This window comes from Lagenorhynchus albirostris, chromosome 2 (genome assembly GCF_949774975.1).
Source record: "Lagenorhynchus albirostris chromosome 2, mLagAlb1.1, whole genome shotgun sequence".
In the NCBI taxonomy this organism is placed as follows: Eukaryota; Metazoa; Chordata; class Mammalia; order Artiodactyla; family Delphinidae; genus Lagenorhynchus; species Lagenorhynchus albirostris.
Genome location: NC_083096.1, coordinates 96,964,110 through 96,978,849, shown reverse-complemented (window position 1 = coordinate 96,978,849; position 14,740 = coordinate 96,964,110). Strand labels below are relative to the sequence as shown.

The following is a 14,740-nucleotide window of genomic DNA, read 5'->3' as shown; positions in this document are numbered from 1 at the left end:
TTTTTCTTTTTTTTCCACCAAAGAGAAAGCACACACATGTTGAATTGCTGCAAAGCATCCTAGATACTAGAGAAGTAGGTTGAAGAAGGTGCTTCATGCTTAATTTCCCTAGTCATGCAGAACTGGATCAAATCTAATGTAACTATGTCATAAGAAATTGGGCAGCTATAAATAATCTTGGGTTTCAATATCTGATTTGGAGGTGTTATTTTGGTTTTTATCACTAGGATAAAGACAAGAAGAATGGTAATTGTGAGAAGGAAGTGAAACAGGCTAGTATGAGATTCAAAAGCTGTTATGACCTCTGCCGCTTTCTCTGTAGGTATCACTTGGATATCTATTGTTCCAGCAGAAAAAATGGGCCAAAACCCATGTTTTTTATTTGATAAAGGAATGCTTAAACTTGTTCTCTGAGCTCCCCATGTTTACACTTTTGAAAAGCCACTATTAACATACTTGACATTAAAATAATTTGGCTTGAGTAATATTTGTCTCAGAGTAACTTTCATTTGGTTCATATATAAGCACTAGATATTCAAATATTCAATGATTCCAGAAAGAGGCAACTAGAAAACACAAATTGTGGAGCTTCTGATGAACTGAACTCTGTAAGTTGAATGAACACCTTAAGACCAAGACCTGTTATTTTCTTCAAAAGTACTGATAAGGAAAGAGCAACTTTGTAATGGCTCTGTTATTTGTTTATTTATTCATACCACCAATGAACAAAGATTTATTTGGAAATTTCCAAACCTGCCAGAAGTGGCACTTGCCAAGCCCTAGGTCCACCCTCCTTACCAAGCTCCGAAGGGCAACGATAGTCCCCCCCCACCTCTCCCCTGCACCTTCCCTGCACCTCCCCCTGCCCACACACACCCATGCCTCAGGCCACACCAGAGAACTAGTGTGTCCTCCCTCTAGGAGGCATTACCCCTGGGCCCAAGAGCTTGGGTGGCAGCCCTCTGGCTTCTCAGGAGATGATGGCGGCCAGAGCTGCTTGCATAGATTGAGAAAAGAAAATAAGGAAGGAGTCACCAAGTAGGGCTCCCTGAAAAACCCAAGCTTACCCCTGTACAAAAAAAGTGGCTCCCGCATAGAAAAACCTGCTCCACGAATACTGCAAATACCCAAAGGAAAGGAAAAAAAAAAAAACAGCAGCAAGGCTGGGCTGGTAGGAATGGCAAAGAACTTTGGTTTGGAAAGGCTAGGAAGAGGGTGAGCTGTGCCCCTCTTCCTCGCAAAGCTCCCCAGAGCCAGCGCTGACACTCGCCCCAGGGGGGTCAGTAAACAAGCAAAGCCAGGGGCCTTTGGTTCTGAAAGGTCTCCATTATGATGTCAAAGCACGGCCTCCAGGTCCTACTTGGGCCTGCCTGCAGGGGGCAGAGGAGGCCTCTGCTGTGAATCCAATTAAAGCCAACGTGTAAGTAGTAAGGCTTTGGGGACCAAGCAACAAGGAATCCTATCACTACACTTATGAAACTAAAGCTGGGGAGCAGAGGGTGACAGGAGACACCCCTCACCCCCTCATCCTACATGTCTGTGCCCCAGAGGGTGGTCCCCTTCCAGGCTGAGGAAGGGGTGGCTCCAGGGCTGGGAAGAAAGGAAGGGATCCCTGAGCAGTTAGGTCAGGTGGGTTCCCAGGACCTGTTCCAGTTCCTGCCTTTGCTGCTGCACCTTGGCAATGATGTGCCTCCCCACTGGTTCCTGGGCCCAGGGCTTGTGGTAGAAAGCAGCTTGTCTCTCCTCCTCAGGATTCCCAATCACATCAGTGATAATCTTGAGGTTCCAGCGCTGGGAACGGAGCCATTCCTGGATGAAGTCCTGGGGGTCAGTGCTAAAACTGAGCATGAGATCCCTCTGGGTCTTCAGCTGGTTGATGGACTCAATGGTCTCATGGATTTTGACATCAAGGGAGGCAATCTCCTGCTGATTGGTGGTAGAGGCCAGAAAATTGCTCATCTGGGCCTTGAGTGGGTCATCCACCTCCACATCAATGTCATAACAGCCTGTCTTCTTCTGGTTGTTAGGGTCCAAGCTAATTACATGGTTGACGACAATGGGGTCTGGATGCTGCGGCAACCTGGCTAGCTTCATGGGAATCTCAGAGAAACGCAGTCGGCCACAACTGAAGATCTGGCGGAAGTACCGGTTGCAGTTGAGGCACTCCCGCTCGTGACCGTCCTGCAGCTGGTTGTGTTTGATGTAGAGCCGCAGGGCCTGCATGATGGCAGCCCTCGTCTGTGTGTGCACCCCCAGCAGCCTCCCCAGTCGGGGGTCCGACTTGTACTGGGGAGGCTGATGATCCAGTATGAGCAGGCAGGTGCACTTGACGTTGAGGTCTCCAGGCGGTTTCACCTGGAAGCCATCTGTCTCCTGGGTGGTGGGCATCCGGTGCCACTCCAGCAGGTGGTTGTCAGGCCCGTACAGTTCCTTGTCCAGCTCAATGACGAGGCTCTTAAAGAATGAAGAAAATTTCCTCTTCTGTTTCCTAAGATCATCCAGCAGTTTTCCCTCTACTCGGAGTTCCCAGGAAGCCACCTTGTCCCCTGCGGGGTTTCCCCCCGGGATCCCTGCGGTTCCTGCACTATCACCTTCTGCCTTGCTGGGACTGAACATATTAGAAATATAGATCCGCAGCTTTCGTTTTTGCGTCAGAGGCTTTTTGATGGCCTCCTGGATCTCCATCCGCTTTCGAGCAATGGTCTGGTCCAGCTTCCGCTCAAAAGCCAAGAGATCCATGCATGCCTGAGGCTCTGGGACAAGCTCCCAAGTTCGCTGAGGTAGAACTTTATCTGCCACCTTCCTCCTCTTTAACCCCTGGCGCTGGGCAGGCATCCGGGGCTGGTCCTGGGGCACAAGCAGGAGTTTTCGGACTGGGTCCATCATGGTGGGTGGCATGCCAGGTCGAAGTGAAGCAGCTGCGCCAAATGGGGAGCTGGCAGGGGGTCCCACCTGCAAGCCAGCCATGGGCATCTGACTGCCTGGTCACCTGCCAGGCCTCTGGTACTGCGCCGCAGGGCCCGTGGGGTTCTTGGGGCGGAAGGCGGCAGCCCCCCACGCCTCCAGCAGGCCTGGGCCCCCTGAGCACGGCTCCAGGCAGCGTGCTGGGTCCCGCTGGCGGAGGCGGAGCTCCCAGGGCGGCCTGGCTCTGTTATTTTGATAATTTTGACTGTCTGAGATAATGGAAATTTTTCATCAGGTGCTGTCTGTGATCAATGCTTTCTGAGACCTCTTTTCTCCTAGAAACTTCTTTTTCCTGATTACCTCTTAGCTATGGCTTTTTGATGACCTAGGTTTGGTTTAGATGATTGCTTCTGGAAAAACTGCGTTAGCATCCTTGCGGTGGTGTGGAGCCTCCTGAGAAGGGAGAGGCAGGACAGGATTCTAGTTCAAGTCGTCGCAGTTAGTAGGAAACTGGGGCTTAGAACAAAATAGAATCAGTATCCCCAGTGTTTGAGGAGAGACACCCAGGACAGAACTGGCTTCAGACTCTGGACAAGGCTGAAACAGCTTATGTCAACTGAAGACACCTTTTCTAAGCTCCAGCCATCCATGGACATTGGAGGGCACATGTGTGGTTCCCCAGCCTGTTTTAGGCTCTGGGAACAAAAGCTGGCACTGTATTGCATTATACTGGAAACTGACTAGAAGAGGCTTAGGTTTTTATTGTTTTACTTCCAGGAGGAGAGGGGAAAAATTAACTTGCAAATCAGGCGGATGAAAATTGAGAATGAGAAAGATTTGCTTGTTGAAGGTAACCCTGTTTTCTCTCTCTTTTATTAGGTGTTTGTGAAGAGGCAAGTAAGGCTGAAACCCCTTCTGTTCTTCAGGAATTCTTTTAAAAGTATTTTGTTCTTTGTCTTAGATTGAGACTGAAGATGTGACACCATACATTACTGTTATCACCTTCTGCAGCTGAAATACAGACTCCAGAACTGGATGTGGCATGGTGTAATTTTTCTAATTAGCCCTAGAACTCCACGTTAAAGGCTCAGACTGCGTGTCCTTTGGCATGACATCAGTCCACCGCTGACTCTGATTGTCAGCAGGAGTCTAATTATTTGGGCCAAAGCATTTTGCCTAGAGTTTATATTTGTATTCAAAGAGAACTTCTGTGTAAGGAAAGAAAGGCTTTTTGTTATTATTGTTCCTCTTCTTTGGAATTAGCGCCTATCTAAATTAATCCTCTCTAACTTCTCATACTTCTTCAGTAGGTATACTTCCTAAACTTGTTTAGTAACCAACAGAAAGGGGAGTGATGGTCTTTTAATTAGCTTTCTAGAGATAGAAAATTCACAGCTATTAAATCCAAGCTGTATCTAATGTGAAGTTTCAGCCTAATGAACAGCTGTAAGTATGCTGCCTTCCCACACAGTGGAACTTGATGGAAGCCCTGGTTTTACAACTGCTGGTTATTGATTAAACAACTAGGCTGTTTTGATGCTGGTTGTTTCTGTTGTTGCACTCATCATCTTAGGTTTGGAAGAATTATTGCAGATATTAACGTTATTAGAGTTATTAAAGGTCACTCACTAGTCTGTCCCCTCACCCATCCTATGCTGGTAACATCTTTACAACATCTCCCCCAAGTGGTTGTCTTGATCATGATAGAACCCACCTAATGACAGTGGGGAGAAAGCAGACTCCATAATCCAGCAGTTATAATTTAGAGTTATTCCTTAATATAGTTTATCTAAAACTATAGTGAACTCCAGCTTAGGAGAGGACCTAAATGTATAAATAGATAAGTTGATATAAAATGTGGTGAATGCTTGATAGAGGCACAGATAAGTTGTTTAGAAACAGCTAACTGCGTGGGAGAACATGGGAAAGAATTTGTCTTGAAGGATGAGTACATGTGCTTATGTACTCGTGTGGTGTGTGTGTGTGTGTGTCTGTGTGTCTGTGTGGTGGGGAAGAGTATTTCCAGAGAGAGGATATAGGTGCAAAGATATGGAATTTAGGAAAGGCTGTGTTAAGACATGGTGAGAAATTCGGAATGGCTGGATGGAACCTGCAATGGTGAAAGAGATGTCTTGAGATAGGCTATTTGGAGTTTTGTTGCCCACTCAAAAAGTTTAGATTTTATCCTACAGGAAAAGAAGAGATTTCAAAGGGGTTAAAGCATTGGTGTGGCTTGATCAGATTTCAATTTTATGAAGATAATTCCAGTGGCAGTTTTGAGGACTCATTTGTTGGAGGAGAGACTGTTTCAAGGATACAGGTTGGATACAAAGTGCTCTGCCCTGCTGGCAGCCCATGTGTCCTATAATATTTCTGGTTCAGAAAGTAAAGTCACTGTCTATAGAGCCAGTCAGGCTTAACTGGTTGTGGTGGGTTCTTGTAAAATGTTACACCTAATGTTGTGTGAATACTGGCAAAGTGAAATAGGAAATCATGGCACAATCATGGATTGTGCGGGGAAATAAAAATTGACTTGAAATACTATCTTAAAGAATTTTAAGATGGGAAATATCTAGGTCATTGAGCAAGGTTTTTTCCCATGAAATGCTCAACTTTAGTTTGGCTGGACATAGTCTGAGGCACATACTCAGTAATTTGATGATTTAAGCAGTATGTTATTCTGTGACATCCTTATGGATCAAAAAGTCACTATACAGGTCAAAATGAAATCACGTAAGTATTATTTTAAAAAGGAAATGTCAAAATAATATTATGAGAGGCTTTAGAAATTTGTATGTACTTAACATTCAGCTGGAATGTGGGGATTACTACTCTCAAACCAGTATAGGTGGTGCTTTTTTTTTTTTGCAGTACGCGGGCCTCTCACTGTTGTGGCCTCTCCTGTTGCGGAGCACAGGCTCCAGACGCACAGGCTCAGTGGCCATGGCTCACGGGCCTAGCCACTCGGCGGCATGTGGGATCTTCCCGGACCGGGGCACGAACCCGTGTCCCTTGCATCGGCAGGCGGACTCTCAACCACTGTGCCACCAGGGAAGCCCTAGGTGGTGCATTTTTGATTGCCTTTCAGGAAATGCATTGTTGCTCAGAAGGTGAGGAGTTTTGAACTTTTTAGCATCTCTGCCCTACGATGTTTACATCATCTGCCCTTTTTGTTTTGCTGGCTAACCAATTCCCATTCTCCACATGCTATAAACAACTATTCCTAAGATAGGTAATGTCACAAACAGAAATTTAGCTGTTTCAGAAAAAGATTTGGGGGGAAATATGCCTGAATTAAAACCATGAAACAAATCCTCAAATATCCTTGCTAATGTAATGTGAGAAATAGGCTTCCAATAGTTTATTTTTATTCATGTTATTTATTTAGTAGCATCACCACGCGGAGGAAAGTAGATTTGTTACCAACTGACAAAAGAGTTCAGTCTGGACACTGGTTGTCTTCGCTGTGGGGCTGGCTGGCTCCCGTGCTTTGTCATCTCTCAGAGTTTTCCTGATAAATAAACATGTGTTGGTCAGAATTGATCTCTGGCATTATTGTCAATGGCACCCATGAGTTGGCCCACAACTGCAGCTGGTCTGTGGCTGCACCCTATCATTTCATATTCACAGCCTGCTCCATCAGGCTAATAAATCAGCTGTTTCTTATACATGACATTCTGTGTTGTGTGACTGACGGATAACTGCAGCATTTTAAGTCTTGTTCTAGAGTCTCCATTATGCTGCCAGCCTCTCCGTTATACTCTATAAAAATGTTTCCTGTTATGGGCTATCAGAAGCAAAAGTAGGTTGTTTTAGTCAGAGCAATCGGAACCCTGTAAAGTACTGCTGGATTAGCAGGCATGGGTAGATGAGGAGAAGCTGTTTGGAAAAAGATGTGCTTAAGGGCATCAAACCTAAGCACAAAAATTACCTTTTTCATGGCTCTGCATATATGGACATAGATAGAGTAGCTTCTGTGGAAGCTGTGATTCAGTACGAGCTGGAAAACTTCTTTCTAAGAGGTCTGGAGACTTGTTAGAAGAAAGACAAGGACAGGTGACTGACACTCATTAAGTACTTTGTGTCCAGTGCTGTGCTATGTTCTACTGCACATATTAGGTCATTGATTCTCAAATAACTCTGAGAAACAGGGATTTCTATCCCCTCCCCCTTTTTCTTGGCCACGGTTTGTGGCATGTGGGATCTTAGTTCTGTGACTAGGGATTGAACCCTCGCACCCTGCAGTGGAAGTGCTCAGTCTAAACCACTGGACAACCGCCAGGGAAATCCCTCTATTCCCTTTTTTTCGTTAACGTGTAAGAAACAAAGTCTGAGAAATTGTGGAACTTTCTTGCTTTCTCACAATGAGTACAGTTCTGTGGCCCTTCCTGTGCCCTTTTCATGACGCTCTCCATGCTCCCAACTGAATGGCTCCCCAGGGAAAAGCTCTGTCTCTAACCAGCTCTGGAGATTCTGGGAGGACTTGACAGGGCTCCAGCAAGTTGCTTCTTGAGGTTTCAGTGGCTCAACGGCTAGAGACTGTTCGTCCTAACAACACGAAAGCAGACTTCAGTGTAGTCTGTTTCTACTGATAAATTACATACACTGTTTATATTAGCAAATAATGTGGCAATTTAAAAATCATGTTTATCAAATCATTATTATGTCTGATAACTACAAGCTTAATATATTCCAGTAAATGGATTAACTCCTTTGACATGTGTGTCTTCCTATCTCTTCTTACCTTGAAGTCTTGACCTTCTTACATTTACTCATGGTCATTCATTAGCTCCAGGGAAGGTTTTTAGAGCATGGCTCTGCAACAAGAGTGAAGGTCTTGGCTTATGAGTTGTAAGAATCTGGAATTTGAGCATCAGAGGCCTTAGTTCTGAGATCAGTGGGCAGAATTTATGGCCTAAGTGATAGATTTGGAAGAATATGTTGTGGGTCAGAGGCACTTTTTCTAATATCCAGATAGATGAAGATTCTGTGTGATGTTGAGTGAGAGGAGATAAATCAGAAGAGACACACAGAGCACTGCTGACGGGTCTCCTGAGAAGGATCCAACACTCCTTCCAGACTCTTGGGATGTAATCATTTTAAAATATAGTTTTAAACAAAAGTTGTGTGTGTGTAAGGTGTACAATATCATGATTTGATATATATATATGGGTATAGTGAAATGATTATTATAGTTAAGCTAATCAGCATGTTGTCTCCTCACATAGTTATTTGTGTGTGTGTGTGATGAGAACACCTGAAATCTACTCTCTTATCATATCTTCAATTTCAATACAGTATTATTAACTATGGTCATCATGCTGTATATTATTCTTTAGACTTGTTCATACTACATAACGGCCAACAACTTTGACCAATACCCTTGACCCTTGACCAATACCTCCCTTATTTCCCCTCCCCTCCTCCCTGCTTGGCCCAGCCCTGGTAACTTATGTTCTAGTCTCTGTTTCAATGAATTCAACTCTTTTTTTAAAGACTCCACATATAATTAAGATCATACAATATCTTCTTCATGTGTCTGGCTTATTTCACTTAGCATTATGTCCTCCAGTTTCACCCATGTTGATGCAAATGGAAAGATTTCCTTCCTTTTCATAGCTGAATAATATGTCAGTGTGTGTGTGTGTGTGTGTGTGTGTGTGTGTGTGTGTGTGTGTGTGTGTGTAAAATCTCAAGCTCTGAACTCGGATTCAAATGATCTTGTATTCCTAGTTTCCCCAGGTGCTTGGCAAAAGCATTATAAAATCCTGTTTGGAAGATAATAAATTGATACTACTAATAATTTTCAAATAACATATTTAACATTACAATAAGAACATCTAGATCCAAAGGACAAGACTCCTCTAGGTGAGAAACCTCAGGTAATAGGAGCAGATCCATAAAGACTGTAGATACTGAAATTATCAGACAAAAACTATGAAACTACGGTTACTATGGTTCTGAGAAAATAAACATCAAATATAAAACCCTGGCAGGTAACTGAAAATTATGAAGAGTGACACAGCGCATTAAAGTATATATTTTAGAAGTAACTTCAACAATTGAAATAAAGAGCAAAATGAATGAGTTTAATAGCAGATTAGACAAAACTGATAAGAAAATTGGTGAACTGGATGACATGATGGAAGAAATTAATCACAATTAAGTAGAGAGAAGCTAATTTATGGAAAATATTGAAGGAAGGGTAACAGAAATAGAGGATACAGTGAGAAGGGCTGCCATAAGTGGAGTCCAAGAAGGAGAGGAAAGAGAGAGAATGTGACAGGTGGAATATCTGAAGACAATGACTGAGAATTTTCTGTAACTTATAAAATACACAGATTCAAATATCCTAAGGATGACAAATAAAAAGAAATCCACACTTAGACATATCAGAGTGAAACATATGCAAATATATGTATGAAATAGGCCAAGTTTACTAACAGATGTACATATACACACCTGAAAATCTCTGTATGTCTCCTAATCTTTAAAGTATCTGGAAATAGCACTGTAAAGTTGGCATCATGTAACAGTGTGTGAAGTCCTGATGCTACTAATGGAGCCGGCTCCTTCACAGCCATTGCTCCCCTCCTTGAATGTGCACAAAAAGCCTGCAATCAAAAGGAGTGAAATTCATTTAGAAGAACAGGCATTGGCTCTAATTGGAAAGATAAGCGTCACAGTCTTGTGTAAATGCACTTTCTTCAGCAGCACATGTTGAATCCTTATTTTCCCACTCTGTCTTTTTAGCTATTTTTGCAGAAGCTGAGAATTCTTTAGCAGATTTGTGTCTTTGTATGTGTTCAGTGATATCACTATGACCTTCATAGTGGTTGGTAAATGTTGACAAGTTTTGCAAGTTACATGGTCATCATTAACTTTCTCAGAGATAAAGATGTAGCACTTATTTTTTTCATTAAACACACTGTTCCATTCTTTTGAACTCATTACTGCTAACAGGGTTTATTGTAAATTGAAAAATGATGAAAATAATAAAACAAACAGCTATACATTTATAATTTACATTGAAATAAAGACAACCACCACTGTAGCAAGTGTGTTCAGACTACTCTTCTTATGCTACGCAGCAGGATTCCTCATCATCTATTTTCCAGGCATACTTCTTGTAGACCTAGCCTATAATTTCCCATTTTCCACTGACTCTGCTGATTGGATGCCTGTGGCTTCATGCATATCATCAGTATAGGGTATGGCCTAATTAGCTGGTGGACCAGATTGTTGTCAAGGGCAACAGCATTCCTGTTTGAGTGCAATTGTTTTATCAGTAAGCTTCTGCATGCTTTCCTTGAAAGGAAAATGTTAGTTCTGTTGTGTATGAGAAAGACTTGGAAAAAGAGAAAAGGCTTAAGACACTTAGGATTAAAATATCAAACATCTAGAAATAAATTTATGGAAAAAACTATAAAACTTTATTAAAATAAACTAAAAAGACTGACATAGAGAAATAGATATTGGTTATAGACCAGAAGATTCAAATTTGCCAAAATGTCTTTTCCCTAAACTTATTTATGGATTTAATTCAAATCCAATAAAAATTGCAGTCGGGTTTTTTTTTTGTGTGTGTGGAATGTGAAAAGTTGATTCTAAAATTTATATGGAACTACAAAGATTAAAGAATAGCCAAGTTAATATAAGTCTACATTAATTTATACCCTGTGGTATTAGCACAAGGACAAACAGACAGGGGAATGAAGAGAATAGAGTGTCTAGGAATGGAACCATATACATATGGCAAAGTAACACTGCAGAGCAGTAGGGGAAAGGCTAGTATTTTCAACAATGGTTCTGGGACTATTGGACAACATTTATTGTAGAAAAAAAACCTGGATCTCCTGTCACACCTAACACAAAAATCAATTCCAGGTGGGTTACAGACTTACATATCAAAAAAAAAAAATCAAACTTGTACTGGATAAAAAAGAGAATATCTTCATGACCTTAGATAGGAAATGATTTCTTTTTTTAAATTAATTTTTATTGGAGTATAGTTCCTTTACAATATTGTGTGAGTTTCTACTGTACAGCAAAGTGAATCAGATATATGTATACAACATGTATACCCACTTTTTTGGATTTCCTTCCCATTTAGGTCACCACAGAGCACTGAGTAGAGTTCCCTGAGCTATACAGTAGGTTCTCATTAGTTATCTATCTTATACATAGTATCAATAGTGTATATACATCCATCCCAGTCTCCCAATTCATCCCATCCCCTTTCCTCCCTTGGTGTCCATCCATCCCCTTTCCTCCCTTGGTGTCCATACATTTGTTCTCTATGTCTGTCTCTCTACATCTGCTTTGCAAATAAGATCATCTATACCATTTTTCTAGATTCTGCATATATGTGTTAATATATGATATATGTTTTTCTCTTTCTGACTTACTTCACTCTGTATGACAGTCTCTAGGTCCATCCACATCTCTACAAATGACCCAATTTCATTCCTTTTTATGGCTAATACTCCATTGTATATAGGTACCACATCTTCTTTATCCATTCCTCTGTTGATGGACATTTAGGTTATTTCCATGTCCTGACTATTGTAAATAGTGCTGCAATGAATATTGGGGTGCATGTGTCTTTCTGAATTATGGTTTTCTCTGGGTATATGCCCAGTAGTGGGATTGCTGGGTCGTATGTTAGTTCTGTTTTTAGTTCTTTATGGAACCTCCATACTGTTCTCCACAGTGGCTGTATCAATTTACATTCCCACCAACAGTGCAAGAGGGTTCCCTTTTCTCCACACCCTCTCCAGCATTTATTGTTTGTAGATTTTTTATCATGGCCATTCTGACCAGTGTAAAGTGATACCTCATTGTAGTTTTGATTTGCATTTCTCTAATAATTAGTGATGTTAAGCATTTTTTTCATGTGTTTATTGGCCATCTGTATATCTTCTTTGGAGAAATGTCTATTTAGGTCTTCTGCCCATTTTTTGATTGGGTTGTTTGTGTTTTTGATATTGAGTTGCATGAACTGTTTGTATATTTTGGAGATTAATCCTTTGTCAGTTGCTTCATTTGCAAATATTTTCTCCCATTCTGGGGTTGTCTTTTCATCTCATTTATGGTTTCCTTTGCTGTGCAAAAGCTTTTAAGTTTCATTAGGTCCCATTCGTTAATTTCTGTTTTTATTTTCATTACTCTAGGAAGTGGGTCAAAAAAGATCCTGCTGCGATTTATGTCAAAGAGTGTTCTGCCTACGTTTTCCTCTAAGAATTTTATAGTGTCTGGCCTTACATTCAGGTCTTTAATCCATTTTGAGTTTATTTCTGTGTATGGTATTGGGGAGTGTTCTAATTTCATTCTTTTACATGTAGCTGTCCAGTTTTCTCAGCACCACTTATTGAAGAGACTGTCTTTTCTTCATTGTATATTCTCACCTCCTTTGTCATAGATTAGGTGAACATATGTGCGTGGGAAAAATATGGAATGCTTCATGAATTTGCATGTCATCCTTGTGTAGGGGCCATGCTAATCTTCTCTGTATCGTTCCAATTTTAGTATATGTGCTGCCAAAGGGAGCACGGAAATGATTTCTTAAACATAACACAGGGCTTCCCTGGTGGTGCAGTGGTTAAGAATCCGCCTGCCAATGCAGGGGACACAGGTTTGAGCCTTGGTCTGGGAAGATCACACATGCCACAGAGCAACTAAGCCTGTGTGCCACATTACTGAGCTTGTGCTCTAGAGCCCACGAGCCACAACTACTGAGCTCGCGTGCCACAACTACTGAAGCCCGCATGCCTAGAGCCCGAGCTCCGCAACAAGAGAGGCCACTGCAGTGAGAAGCCTGCGCACCACAACCAAGAGTAGCCCTCACTCGCCCGCGTGCAGCAACAAAGACCCAATGTAGCCAAAAATACATAAATAAAATAAATAAATTTTTTAAAAATGATGCAAAAGGCACTAACTAAAAGGAGAAGATCAATAAAGTTGATTTCATTAAAATTAAGTTCCCTTCATTGACATACACTATTAAGATAGTAAAAAGCAACCATAGGGTGGGAGAACATATTTCCAACAATTTTAACCAAAATATTCAGAATACATAGAGAATTGTTACAAATGATTAAAAAAAAAACCAAAAGCAATGCTGCCAATTCAATAGAAAAATGGGCAAGAGAATCCACTAATGAGGAAATCCAAATGACCAATGTACATTTAAAATGGCGTTCAACCTCATTGGGAAGCAGAAAAAGCACATCAAAACCTCAATGAGAAACCATTGCTTACCCACTAGATTGGAGAAAATTTAAAAGTAGGACAATTCCAAGGCAAGAACATGGAGCAATAAGAACTTTCAAAAACTGGTGGCAGTAAACACTGATCCAGTCATTTTGGAAAATGCTTTGGCACTATCCAGTAATGTGCAGTTGTGCATATCCAGAAATTCCTCTCTCAGAGATATGTTCTATTTTTGAAATGCATACTTATGTGCACTACCGTACACTTGACAGGAATGTGCAATGTTGCGTACAATAGCCTCAAATGGGATCCTGCCAAACATCCATCTACAGTAAAATGAATAGACAAACGGTTTATTCATGTAATGGAATAACATTCAGTAGTGAAAAATTGAAAACTACAGCTGTGTGCAACATAACATCAACAAAAGAAACAAGACAAAAACAGATAAAGTAACCCACATTGATTAGGGGCTCCTGCTTCTGTCGCAAAACTATGAAACAAAGCAGGGACACATTAACCTAACAGTCAGGAGAGTGGTTACCCCAGGGGAGGCAAGAGTTTGAGATGAGCAAGGAACACGGTGGGGAAGTTACTTATCCTCCTGATTTGGTCCCGAACAAGGATCCTTCTGCCCAGTGTCATCTGAGCCAATTCGATGAGACCAAGCAAAAGAAAGTTTTTTGTCTTTTAATTTTATTTATTTATTTACTTTTTGGCTGTGTTGGGTTCTCGTTTCTGCGCCAGGGTTTTCTCCAGTTGTGGAGAGCAGGGGTCGCTTTTCATCGAAGTGCGCGGGTCTCTCGCTGTCAGGCCTCTCTTGTTCCAGAGCACAAGCTCCAGACGCGCAGGCTCGGTAAGTGTGGCTCACGGGCGCAGTTGCTCCATGGCATGTAGGGATCTTCCCAAACCAGGGCTCGAACCATCGTTCCCTACTTTGGCAGGCAGATTCTCAACCACTGCGCCACCAGGGACGCCCAGAAAGTTTTATTCTTTGATGAAAGAATGGAGAGAGGCGAGATCATCCTGTAGAGTACCGGCTCTCCCGGGCAGCCCGGAGGTAGGTCTGCTTTACAGGGTTTTCTTCAGCGGGGAGGGGGTGGAGTTCTCTTGGGGGCGGAGTTCTCTCAGGGGAGGATTTCTCGCCGGGCTGGCACAGCCGCTTGCGGCTTTAGATCACGGTGCCGGGTGCAGAGACGCTGCAGACGGGCTGCCGCCGCCATCTTGACTTGCTATGTCGTTCGTGGAGCTTCTGCCCTGTGTCCCTCGGAGCCGAGGTGTCGGCGCAGCTGTTTGTGCACTAGGACTCTTGTCTGAAGTGCTGGGTGCCAGGTCTCTTCACACGGCCCCCTATGACCAACTGAAACTAGACTACGCACAGAGGAAAAGAAAAATGAAAGGTTAGACTTTTTAAATTACCCAGATTCTATTTTCATTTCCCGGGAATAGTCAACGGGCTTTGCCAGTGATAGCAGCATTCTCTGATGCTGATGATGTTCACTATCTTGACCTTGATGAGTGTTACACAGGGATCCACTCTACTATAATTTGTTAAACTGTGTAGTTATAACTTGTTAAACTGTACACAATATTTTATACACTTTTCTTCATGTCATATTTCATA

The 14,740-nt window shown here is 42.2% G+C and overlaps 1 protein-coding gene and 1 non-coding gene across 2 annotated transcripts; both read right to left on the bottom strand.

Moving 5' to 3' along the window:
• Positions 1-1,141: 1,141 nt before the first annotated feature.
• LOC132516447 (SWI/SNF-related matrix-associated actin-dependent regulator of chromatin subfamily D member 2-like) lies at positions 1,142-14,339 on the bottom strand. The gene is given in 3 exon segments (XM_060142869.1): positions 1,142-3,055; positions 3,057-3,148; positions 14,274-14,339. Coding segments are annotated over 3 exon segments (1,593 nt in total). The 3' UTR covers positions 1,142-1,620.
• On the bottom strand, positions 12,350-12,456 carry LOC132516648 (U6 spliceosomal RNA). Its single transcript, XR_009539455.1, has one exon. It is a non-coding gene; the product is annotated as a U6 spliceosomal RNA (small nuclear RNA).
• Positions 14,340-14,740: the final 401 nt, after the last annotated feature.